The 12,802-nt window shown below is 43.0% G+C and overlaps 1 protein-coding gene and 1 long non-coding RNA gene across 10 annotated transcripts in view; one reads left to right on the top strand and one right to left on the bottom strand.

Annotated features, from left to right (window-relative positions):
* The window catches only part of ZNF862 (zinc finger protein 862), a 36,692-nt gene extending 28,068 nt beyond the window's left edge, over positions 1–8,624 (bottom strand). For 2 of the 9 annotated variants that reach the window (XM_027573972.1, XM_027573980.1), the window contains exon 1: positions 8,366–8,529. In XM_027573972.1, the coding sequence (XP_027429773.1) occupies positions 8,366–8,389 (24 nt within the window). In that variant the 5' untranslated portion in view covers positions 8,390–8,529. The other 7 variants (XM_027573974.2, XM_027573973.1, XM_027573975.2 and 4 more) reach the window with 7 other exon arrangements.
* Positions 7,660–10,520, top strand: LOC113911412. Its single transcript, XR_003516460.1, has 3 exons — positions 7,660–8,312; positions 8,906–9,145; positions 10,259–10,520. It is a non-coding gene; the product is annotated as an uncharacterized LOC113911412 (long non-coding RNA).
* Positions 10,521–12,802: the final 2,282 nt, after the last annotated feature.

The following is a 12,802-nucleotide window of genomic DNA, read 5'->3' as shown; positions in this document are numbered from 1 at the left end:
ATGTATGAATGAACAGTTTTAAAATAAAAATGGTTTGGAAACACAATGATCCAAAATCTTTGGGACATAGCAAAAGCAGTGTAAGAGGAAGTTTATAGCGATACAGGCCTACCTCAAAAAACAAGAAAAATCTCAAACAATCTAAACTTACGCCTAAAGGGACTAGAAAAAGAAATAGAAACAAAGCCCAAAGAAATGAAATTATTAAGACTGGAGTGAAAATAAATGAAACAGAGACAAAAAAAATAGAAAAGATCGATGAAACCAAGAGCTGGTTCTTTGAAAAGATAAACAAAATTGATAAACCTTCAGCCAAACTCATCAAGAAAAAAAGAGAGAAGACTCAAATAAATAAAATCAGAAATGAGAGAGGAGAAATAACAATGGATACCACAGAAATAGAAAGAATTATAAGAGAATACAATGAAAAATTATATGTCAACAATTGAACAACCTAGAAGAAATGGATAAATTCCTAGAAACATACAATCTTCCAAAACTGAATCAGGAAGAAATAGAAAATTTGAACAGGCTGAGTACTAGGAATGAAATTTATTCAGTAATCAAAAAACTCCCAATAAACAAAAGTCCAGGACCCAATGGCTTCACAGGTGAATTCTACCAAACATTTAAAGAAGAGTTAATACCTATTCTTCTCAAAATTCTAAAAAATAGAAAAGGAAGGAAAACCTCCCAATTCATTCTATGAGGCCAGCATTAACCAAAACCAGACAAAGACACCACAAACAAAGAGAACTACAGGCCAATATGCCTGATCAACATAGGCAAAAATCCTCAACAAATATTAGCAAACCAAATTCAACAATACATTAAAAAACATCACTCACCACAATCAAGTGGGATCTATTCCAGAGATGCAAGGATGGTTATATAGTCACAAATCAATCAGTGTGATACATCACAATAACAAAAGGAGGGCTGAAAGTCATATCATCTGAATAGATGCATAAAAAGCGTTTGATAAAATAAACATCCATTCGTGATAAACTCTCAACAAAGTAGGTTTAGAGGGAACATACCTCAACATAATAAAGGCCTTATATGAAAAACCCACAGTTAACATCATATTCAGTGATGAAAAACTGAAAGCTTTTCCTCTAAGATCAGAAACAAGTCAAGGATGTCCACTTTTACCACTGTTGTTCAATGTAGTACCAGAAGTCCTAGCTGCAGCAATCAGACAAGAAAAAGAAATAAAGGCATCCAAATTGGTAAGGAGGAAGTAAAGCTGTCACTATTTGCAGATGACATGATACTACACATAGAAAACCCTAAAGATTCCACCAAAAAGCTATTAGAACTAATAAATGAATTCTGTGAAGTTGCAGGATACAAAATTAATATACAGAAATCTGTTGCATTTCTCTACACTAATAACAAAGTAGAAGAGAAATTATGAAAACAATTCCATTTACAATTGAACCAAAAAAATAAAATAAAATACTTAGGAATAGAAAACTATAAGGCATTGATGAAAGAAATGAAGACAACACACACACACACACACACACACACACACACACACAAACGGAAAGATATACCATGCTCATGGATTGAAAGAATCAATATTGTTAAAATGTCCATAATACCCAAAGCAATCTACAGATTCAGTGTAATCCATATCAAGAAACCACCAGCACTGCAGCCACTCTGGAAAACAGTATGGAGGTTCCTCAAAAAGTTGAAAACAGAGCTACCCTATGACCCAGCAATTGCACTACTGGATATTTACCCCAAAGATACAAATGTAGTGATCTGAAGGGGTACGTGCACCCAAATGTTTATAACAGCAATGTCCACAATAGCCAAACTATGGAAAGAGCCAAGATGTCCATCAACAGATGAATGGATAAAGAAGATGTGGAATATATATACAATGGAATATTATGCAGCCATCAAAAAAAACCTGAAATCTTGTCATTTGCAATGACGTGGCTGGAACTAGAGGGTATTATGCTAAGCTAAATAAGTCAATCAGAGAAAGACAAGTATCATATGGTCTCACTGATACGAGGAATTCTTAATCTCAGGAAACAAACTGAGGGTTGCTGGAGTGGTGGGGGTGGGAGGGATGGGGTGGCTGGGTGACGGACATTGGGGACGGTATGTGCTATGGTGAGCGCTGTGAATTGTGTAAGACTGATGAATCACAGACCTGTACCTCTGAAACAAATAATACATTATATGTTTAAAAAAAAAAAGAAAAAGAAGATAGTAGGAAGGGGAAAATGAAGGGGGAGAAATCGGAGGGAGAGACGAACTATGAGAGACTATGGACTCTGAGAAACAAACTGAGGGTTTTAGAGGGGAGGGGGTTGGGGGATGGGTTAGCCCGGTGATGGCTATTAAGGAGGGCACGTATTGAATGGAGCACTGGGTGTTATATGCAAATAATGAATCACGGAACACTACATCAAAAACTAATGATGTAATGTATGGTGACTAACGTAACGTAATAAAAGAAAAGAAAAGAAAAAAAAAGAAAGAAACCACCAGCACTTTTCATAGAACTAGAACAAATAATGCTAAAATTTGTATGGAATCACAAAAGACCTCGAAGACCTCAAATAACCAAAGCAATCTTGAGAAAAAAGATGAAAGTTGGAGGTATCACAATCCCAGATTTCAAGATAAAGATATATTACAAAGCTATAGTAATCTAAACAGTATGGTACTGGCACAAAAATAGACACATAGATCAACAGAACAGGACAGACAGCCCAGAAGCAAACCTTCTCATATATGGTCAATTAACTTATGACAAAGGAGGCAAGTATATATAATGGGGAAAAGACAGACTTTTCAATAAATGGTGCTGGGAAAACTGGACAACTACATGCAAAAGAATGAAACTGGACCACTTTCTTACACAATACACAAAAAACTTCAAAATGGATAAAAGACCTAAACATGAGAACTGAAATCATAATAAAACTCCTAAGACAAAACATAGGCAGTAATCTCTTGGACATCAACCTTAGCAACATATTTACAGATGTCTCCTCAGGCAAGGGAAGTAAAAGCAAAAATAAACTATTGGGACCATACCAAAATAAAAAGCTTTTGCACACCGAGGAAACCATCAACAAAACAAAAAGGCAACCTACTGAATGGGAGAAGATATTTGTAAATGATATATCTGGTTAATATCCAAAATACATAAAGAACTTACACAAGTAAACACCAAAAAAAATCTGATCAAAAAATGCACAGAGGATTTGGATAGACATTTTTCCAAAGAAGACATATAGATGGCCAACAGGCACATGAAAATATGTTCAACATCACTCATCATCAGGGAAATACAAATCAAACCATAATGAAATATCACCTCACACCAGTCAGAATGGCTAATACCAAAAAGACAAGAAATAACACGGGCACCTGGCTGGCTTAGTCAGTACAGCATGTGACTCTTGATCCCGGGGTTGTGGGTTCGAGCCCCACACTGGGTGTAGAGACTACTTAAAAATTTAAAAATCTTAAAAAAAAAAGACAAGAGATAACAAGTACTGGTGAGGATATAAAGAAAAGAGAACACTCATGCACTGTTGGTAGGAATGTAAATCGGTGCAGCCACTGTGGAAAACAGTATGGGTGGGGTCCTCAAAAAATTGGGGAAATACTATATGATCCATAATTCCACTATTGGGTATTAACCCAAAGAAAGCAAAAGTACTAATTCAAAAAGATATATGCACCCCCATGCTTATTAAAGCATTATTTACAATAGCCAAGATATGGAAGCAACCCGTATCCATTGATAGATGAATGGATGAAGATGTTTTATATATATATTGCTCAGCCATAAAGAAGAATGAGATCTTGCCATTGTGACAACACGGATGGACCTAGAAGGTATTATGCTAAGTGAAATAAGTCAGACAAAAAAGACGAATAGAATATGACTTAATTTATATGTGGAATCTAAGAAACAAAACAAATTAACAAAAAAACTGAAACAGGCTCATAAACACAGAGAACAAACTGATAGTTGCCAGAGGGATGGTGGTGGGAGAAATAAGTGAAAGGGATTAAGAGGTACAAACTTCCAGTAATGAAATAAGTAAGACATGGGGATGAACAATACAGAATGGGGAATATAGTCAATAATATTTAACGATGTTGTGTGGTGGCAGATGGTAACCTCACTTGCAGTGAGCACTGAGTAACGTATAGAATTTTCCAATCACTATGTTTGTACACCTGAAACAAATATAACATTGTATAGCAACTATATTTCAATAATAAAATTTAAAAAAATAGAATTGTCCCTGCCAAATATGTATGTTTTAAATAACTATTTGCTCTTAGAGTGTCTTCCAAAGCAAAATGTGATTATATTTCCAAAATCCTGCTGGAAGATGGGCTCCACTAAACGAGGCAGTCAGACAGGAAAGGGGTACACATAAGAAATGGGCTACGGAGGGGCGCCTGGGTGGCTCAGTCGTTAGGCATCTGCCTTCAGCTCAGGGTCCTGGGATGGAGCCCCGCATCAGGCTCTCTGCTCAGCGGGAAGCCTGCTTCTCCCTTTCCCATTCTTCCTGCTTGTGTTCCCACTCTCGCTGTCTCTCTCTCTGTCAAATAAATAAATTAAAAAAAAAATCTGAAAGAAAAAAAAAGAAATGGGCTAAGGAGAGCCAACATGGGGGAGGGGAAGAGAACATTTGAGATTACACTGAAGGCAGATCCCAGGATGATTACTGTACACCAGGACTAGCAAGCAAGCTGTTCCGACTGGGGCAGGTTAAACTTGTGACCAAGGACAAGCAGGACTCCCTATTCATGCCCACCCCCCTCTTCTTCCTGAGGGAACAGGTGGGCTTATAATGAAAGCCAAGAGATCCATCACTTTAGCTTTAGCATCCACAAGGATGAAGAGTATGGGCAGGACTGAATGCTTAGATAATAAAGAAGTGTCTTCCCAACAAGAGTGACTGTCCTAACTGGTATTTCCCTTTTAACCAATATGTGGCAAGAGCCTGATTCCAATGTAAAGAAAACACAAATCTTGAATTAAGAGCAATTTCTTATCTATATATAAAGCAAAGAATATCTCTGGATGTTCTATTTTAGTGGTTCCCACTGTCTATAGGGCAGAACTCTGACAAAGGCCAGAACCAAGTTCCCTCGATCTGAACCTAACCCACCTTCCTAACTTTAGCTCTACGTAATGCCCCACCTGGAATCTCTATTGCAGATAATTAGTGTAATTGCAATCACTTAACATATCTTGCACCTTTCTTCCCTCTACACACCCAACCTTTAGATTCCCTGACTCTGCCTATTTCCCCCTACCTACTTAGTCTACCCACTCATCAGGGTCTTATTCACCTTCCATCTCTTTCACGAGGGATTTCCTAACCACCTGATCTATACATTTCTCCTTCCCCTGAGCAAGGAAGCCTTTGCATCCCTCACGGAGCTGGAGGTACTCGGGAAGCCTATGCTGATTGGCTTATTTTATAACCTCTTCACCATCACCTACCCCTACCACATTATGCAGAAAGTTTTTCATAGGCACTTAATTACTTCATGCAACATACATTTATTATTGTTTCTCACGTGCTTGGTGCATGGTGATCCTAAGACATGGAAAACAAAACCACTATTGTTAAGGAGATTAAAATCTATCAGGAGGTGACAGGCATCAATGATATAAGTGCAATAATGGAACTGGGCCCAGAGAAAAATGAGATCAGAATGACCACTTCCATGGAAAAGCCAGAGGGGGTAGGAACCAGAAATGCGGAGGCAGTAAATACATACACAATAAATACTCCTATTTGGCAGCACCAAAAATCAAATGTCTCCCAGAGGGCACAGGAGGTGTCAGACTGCAGTGTTCTTCAGAGCATTCACACCCTGTAGCAGAAGGGCTCCTGGAATGATGCTATTTTATGAGTCATTCATTCCAAAAATACTGAGAACTTAGGAAATGCCAGATGCGGCTCCATTGTCCTAGCTGGGGATATAGCAGAGAGCAAAGTCAGCACACATGTAAATAAATAAATAAATGTGAGAATCTTACATAGTAATAAGGGCTGGGAAGAAAATAAAACAGGATAATGGGATAGAGTGATGGGGGCAAGTCTTTGACTTCTATCCATTATTCTGCCAATGGCAAGCAAGATACCCCACACCCAATCCAACAGGCCAAGACTGCTTTTAGTTAATAAATATCACAAAATAGCACCAAAGGAAGATACTAATAATAGACAAAGCCACTACCTCAAGTGGACCCCCAGTCTCCCAGGCTTGAGCCAAACATGTGTGTATATATATATATACACACACACACACACTCACACACACACACACACACACACTCACAAGGGGACTTTAGAATAGCACAGACATTCTACCCAGTCTAGTTGCTGCCACTCATTTGCAAGAGATCTAACACTGCCAGTTTGTTTTTCAATCAGTTTATTTCATCTTTGGATAACCTTCTAATTTCCCAGGTTAGGAAACTGACACACTGTGGAAGGGTGAGCATCTTTTTGAGACACCCCGAAATCAAGATTAGAATCTAGAGTGAAAGTTCCAGTCTCCAGGGTTTTCAATTAGTGGTTGGGCCTAAAGATGACATCAAATCTCTCCCCTACCTCCCAAAATGTTTACATTTCTCTCTTCTCCCATTAAAAGCCAAGAAAGCCTAGGGGTACCTGGATGGCTCAGACAATTAAACAACTGACTCTTGATTTCAGCTTAAGTCATGATCTGAGGGTCATCAAGCCTTGCATGGGGCTATGCACATGGAGCCTGCTTAAGATTCTTTCTCCCTCTGCCTTTGCCCCTCTCCCACATAATCTCTCTCTCTCTCTCTCTCTCCCAAAAACAAAAAATAAAATGTGATAACAAAAGCTAAGAAAGCCTGCAACTAAACGGAATAGCTTGAAATCAACCTCAAATTACTAATTCCAATTTTCAATGCCAATTGCTTATGATCCTTCTTCCCCATTACATTTTGCTCCCAAAACTTGGTTCAGTCGAAACGAATCCGGGGATATTACCTGAGAGCAAGGGCCATTTCCTTTACTTCTTTGATATCCCCTGTAGTGCTTAACATGAGGCTGGCACACAGTTCACCTTCAATCTTTTAGTTAGGTTCCGTTGAGCTTTATTTGTCTTAGACTGTTTACTTTGGTTGTTTCAACTGTTAAATGCATCCCTGTAGCTTGTGAAGGGAAGGGAGTGTGGAAGAGAGGCTTAAGTAAGGGGTAACTCTCTTGTTAACTCAGTCCTTCCCAGCCTTTTCAGGAGAAGCTACAGCGTGAATAATAATCTCATTATCCTTTCTCTCTTTTGTCTATGGGACAACCCTTCCAGGCTTGTCCTAGTTATTGAAGTCAGATCTGTGGGAAGAACTCGGGGAATGTGGTCACTTCATGTTTATCCTGTATTCCACCATCTCCCTCACACTAAACCACTGATCACATGTTTATTAACTTTTTTTTCTTCTTTTTTTTTGAGAGACTCAATACACACTTGAAAATAGGTGGAAGGAATTCCCTTCGCGCCAAAGAAGCAATCCTCAAGAACTGGAAGCAGGCAGCAAAGAACATCCAGAAAGATCTTGGTCCCAAGAGGCTGCCACTGTCTCCAGACCAAATGCCTACAACCAAAATGGTCTTTTGACACTGCCTCTGAGCTCTGGCAATCTTGTCAAACCCACTTCACTCTACCGTCAAGCACTTTCTCCCACCTTTTCTTCCAGCTCACAGCCTCCTGCCCCAAGCCTGAAGGAAGTTTATGGAATATGCTTCCAGGCGATTCCACTACTACACGAAGTAGATAAGCTAGCAACTCTAAGTGGGCAGGAAATACGCCAGATGCCTTCTCTTTTTCTTCTCAGCCCTTTCTTGGGAAGGGGGATCTATGTAGTCAGGGCCAAACCCTTACCCTGCCTCTCCGTAACCCCTACCCCTTGGCTTCCACTTCGGTCTTAACCAGCCTTAAAACACGCTGGGCCTCTTCGAAACTCCCGACGGAGGTGTGGGAAAACAGGAAGCACCTTTACATCATTACACTGAGCGGGGTCACCCACCCCAGCATCAACCGAGCGGGCCACTGGGCAGAGGACGGCTCGGCCAGCGGGAGGGGCGGGGGGGACAAGGAGGCCGCGCGGGGCGTCGGGGCCGGTGCGTTCGCTCCTCCCTGCGACACCCGCGGGGAGAAGGCCGCCCGAGTGGAGGAAAGAGGTGGCGGGCGAGCGGGCGAGTCCTTCCCTGCAAGGCTGGCTCATCAGTGGGGACTCCGCCCGTACCGCCCGCCTCGCCGGAGCCCAGGTCAGGGATCTACCGGAGGGGAGAGGGCGGCCCCAGGGCCCTTCCAGGCCTACCTTCCCCGACTCCCTGGGCTCCATGGCCCCGCTTGCGGTGGCCGGTGCTGACCCCGCCACTGCCTCCAGTCCGCCCCCTCCCCCCGCGGCCTGGCCTGAAGATGCCGCCGCCGCGACCACCTTGGGGACCGGGGCCCCCAGGGGGCAGGGCGCCCGGACGGGGAGCGCGCACCGCCAGGAGCTCGCTCTCTCTCGTCGGGAGAGCGGCAGCGCTCCCTGGGCCGGGAGAGGCGAGCGGCTGGGACTAGCGCCGTACCGAGCGAACCGCTTTACGGCAGCCGCCTGGCCCTAGACGGCGGGGCATCACGGGAAGCGTAGTCCCGCCTAGTTAAGCGGTTCTCAAACCGCTATTGGCTCCCGAAATGCGGGGCCTTGATTGGACGCCGAGCAGCTCGCTCTCCGCCCTTCCCGCCTAGCTGGAGGACCGTGGTTGTTAGGTAGCTCCCGCACCACGCTCTCCCAGACCCTGCATTGATGGCAGATCGTTTTCTTTGGGCTATGAGAATGCCTGATCTTGTGTCTGTTCCCTCTCACTTTTAGGGCCAGCGTCAGCCTTGAAGGTTTCAGATTTTATTTAATCTAGAAGGGATTTTTTTTTTTTTTTTTAACATTCATTCAAAAAGCGTCGTTGGTTGCCTGCCCCGTGCCAGGCACTGTGCAAGGTTTGGGAATGCACAGCTGAATGAAACAAATCTTTGCCTTCGAGGAGCTTATAGTCTATTGGGGAAACTGACCAGAAACAGATAACTATAAAATAAAGACACAAGTGCAAGGAAAGAGGTAAGCACAAGACCCCACTAACGCACACTTTGTCTGTCTAGAGTATGGTTGTGGGAATCTACGGGATGGTTAGTCAAGGATTTCCTGAGGAAGTGGCACCTGAACTGAATTAAGGGGTAGGCGGTAGCGAGGTGAAGTGCTATGGATGGAATTGTGTACCCCCAAATTTGTATGTAACCCCTATGTGACGGTATTTAGATGTGGGGCCTCTGGGAGGTAGTTAAGTTTAGACGAGATCATGAGGATGGGGTTCTCATGATGGGATTAGTGTCTTTACAAGAAGAGACACAGGAGAGCATGCTGTCTCTCTCTGCCATATGAGGAAACAGCGAGAAGGCAGCTGTCTGTAAGCCAGGAAGAGAGTCCCCACCAGAACCCAGCCATGTTGGCATCTTGGTCTTGAACTCCCATTCTCCAGAACAGTGAGAAAATAAATGTCTGTTGTTTAAGCCACCCGGTCTCTGGTATTTTGTTATGGTAGCCTGAGTTAACTAAAACGGGGGTGGGCGGGGGGAGGGAGAGAAATGTGTTGCAAAGAGGGCAGTTGGCCATAAGAAATAGCATAAGCAAAGCCAGACAGCTGAGCAAATGGTGTGTGCAGGGATGGTGTGAGACAGGAAATTATGGGAAATGGCACTGGAGAGATACTTGGGGGCTGGATGTGGAAGGCAGTGTATGCTCCCTTAGGGAGTTTGAAATGAGTTTTAAGCCAGTGAATGGTGTGGGCAAATTTGCACTTTAGTTGGATCAGTCCTACTGCAGAGTAGAGGGTGAATTTTTTTTTAAAGATTTTATTTATTTATTTGAGACAGAGAGAGAGCACATGAGAGGGGGGAGGGTCAGAGGGAGAAGCAGACTCCCTGCCGAGCAGGGAGCCGAATGTGGGACTCGATCCAGGGACTCCAGGATCATGACCTGAGCCGAAGGCAGTTGCTTAACCAACTGAGCCACCCAGGCGCCCTAGAGGGTGAATTTAAGGAGGAAAGAAAGAAGACCAAACTCCATAAAAATATACTTGCTCTTTCTTCTCTAATCTTCTTTAAAAGACATGAAAGAAGACTTCACCTGCCTCCATTTTGACCTGTCTGTACTTCCTAACTGATTTCTTTCCAGCTCACGTCTTAACTCAGGCAAAGCATTCTGTGATGGGAACAAAGACTGTCCCCTCGAGCAGTAACCGCTGCCCTGAGCCAGCAAGACCCCACGTGACCGACCTCAAGACACTGATCAACCTGACCTTTCCTGCCCACCTGCATGTGCCCATCAACTTTTGTCCCACATTTGCCTTCTATAAACTTAGAAGTATTTTCAGCACTTTGGAGATAGTCTTTGAGACATTAGTCTGCTGTCTTCCTGGTGCTGGCCTCACTGAAATAAATTCCTTTCTCTTTTCACCACTGCTCATCTCTGTCTCTGGATTTTGTCTGCAGTGAGTGGCTGAACCTGGTCTGCTTGGGACCCCCGGAGCCAGATGCCCTTGAACCCCTGTGCCCTGGTTACAGACATAAAAAACTATTTGAAGTTATTATAATAATATATTGTTTAGTTTGTAATATATATGGGTGTAATATGTATAATAATCATAGTACAAATAATAAATAGTAAAGTGCAGAAATCTTAAGGGTATAACTTGATGTGTTTTTGCATGCGTACCAGGTAGCCACCACTCAGATCAGATACAGAAGATTTCCAGCACTCCAGAAAGCTCCCTCATGGCCTTCCCTTTATGTATACATGGAGGGAAAAATGACAGAAAATAAGGAAGTGATTATTATAAAGGCGTTGGTAAAATTAACTATAAAAATGTTTGATGTACTTTTACATGTATGCGTTTTAAGTCACAATTCAAAGTTTTAAATAAAAAAATCAAGCATAGTTTATGTTTAAAATTTTTATTAATACATATTGCCACACTGATTGTTAAATATTTTGAGTATCACCCTGAGCAGGTCCCAAGTAACCATTTTCCATTATACTATACGACTCTGCTCTTCCAGCCAGGGTTGAATAGAGCTAAACTCAGCAGGGGTCAATGGGAATACCTTTTCTAGAAATGTGAGAGCATTCAATCCATGTGAGTAGAACTGTAATATTTGACCTCAGCTCAGGCTGCCATAACAACATAGAGAAATTTACTTTCCCAGAGTTCTGGAGACTGGAAGTCTCCAGTTGGTTGGTTCTGGTGAGATTTCTCTTCCTGGCTTGCAGGCGGCACCACCTCGCTGTGTCCTTATATGACCTCTTTTCTGTGTGTTCTCAGGGAGAGAGAGAGAGAGAGAGAATGAGAGAGAGAATGAGCTCTCTGGTGTCTCTTCCTCTAAGGACACTAATCCTATCAGCCTCCTGACCTCATTTAACATTAATTACCTCTGTATAGGCCCTATTTCCAAATATAGTCACATTGGGGTTTAGGGGGGAGTCAACAGAGGAGTTTGGGGGGAATCCAATTCAGTTCATAGCTTCGTGTGCTTTGAGCAGCCTCCCTCTGGCCAGGTGCAGTCACCGGCAGGGGAGTCGGTGCTTCTGAGAAAGAAAAATGAGACAGATGCTCTGAAATGAGATCGAAGACTCCAGGTGGCCTTCTAATCTCCAGCTCCCAGCTCAGTCATAGCCACCCCTCTCTGTACGTACCTCAGAGAGCCGTATTTCTGCCCGAGTTATCCCTGTCTCCTTATAACAGATTCTTGTTTGGGGGTTTAAACACTGGAGGTGAGGTGGTTGAGACAGCTAGGGTTGGTAACTGAAAGAGTGTTCTCCATGAAAAGGTACAGAAAGATGGGGCAGTATCTAGAGGGAAACATGGGGTCAAGAGAGGAGGCTAAGATGCGAGACACGGGGTAGTGTTTCTGTTGTTGTTGGGAAGGGAACTGATGGTTAAGCCCAGGTGGGGCAATGCGAGGACCCAAGACCTTGAGGAGGCAAGAGGAGCCAGGACCACAGCATCAAGGGCCGTTTCCAGGGGTAGGGATACTTCTAGATGACACCACGAGGGAAGAAGGAACAGCTGGAGTGGATGTCGGTTTGTTTTGTTATGGATTTGCTATAGATTTTCCCATCTGAGGACATCTCTGTGGGACAAGGTCATCTCATGAAAATGACGGGGGAGTGGGGAAGAGAAGGCATGCATAGTCATTGCAGAGAACAGGAAATAGAGTTTATAGGGAAACAGAAGAGGTAGGAGGGTCAAATTGAATTAAAGGCCTGTTTGAGGTTTGTGATTACAAGTTTAAGGTAAAAACAGCCTATCTGCAAAATTCTGTCTAGAAGCAGAAACTTGGGCACATTTTTGAGTTAGAATATTGCCAGGTGGGGATGAATGGAGATAGAAAAGTGAGGGATTTAACAGTACTTGCATTGGAGTGATTTATAATGACAGAAAGGTGGTTCTCAGTTCCAGCTAGGTGCACATGGAATTACCCACGAGGTTTCCAAAGAATCTGATTTAATGGGCTCAGGATGGGGTCTGGGCATTGGTAGGGTTTCAAAACTCCTCGGGTGATTCTAATGTGCAGTTGGTGCTGAGAATCACCATGCAGACCGTGACTCCTGAGGGGAGACAGGAGGGAGCTAATGAAAAGTGAGAACCTGGTGGGCTCAATGAATTTGAAATAAATGATAGCAGTGGGGCACTAGAGCACATAAGCTGGAAGGATGGGA

This window comes from Zalophus californianus, chromosome 12 (assembly GCF_009762305.2).
Source record: "Zalophus californianus isolate mZalCal1 chromosome 12, mZalCal1.pri.v2, whole genome shotgun sequence".
In the NCBI taxonomy this organism is placed as follows: domain Eukaryota; kingdom Metazoa; phylum Chordata; class Mammalia; order Carnivora; family Otariidae; genus Zalophus; species Zalophus californianus.
The sequence above is the reverse complement of the archived record's forward strand: the minus strand, read 5'-3'. Positions and strand labels throughout refer to the sequence as shown.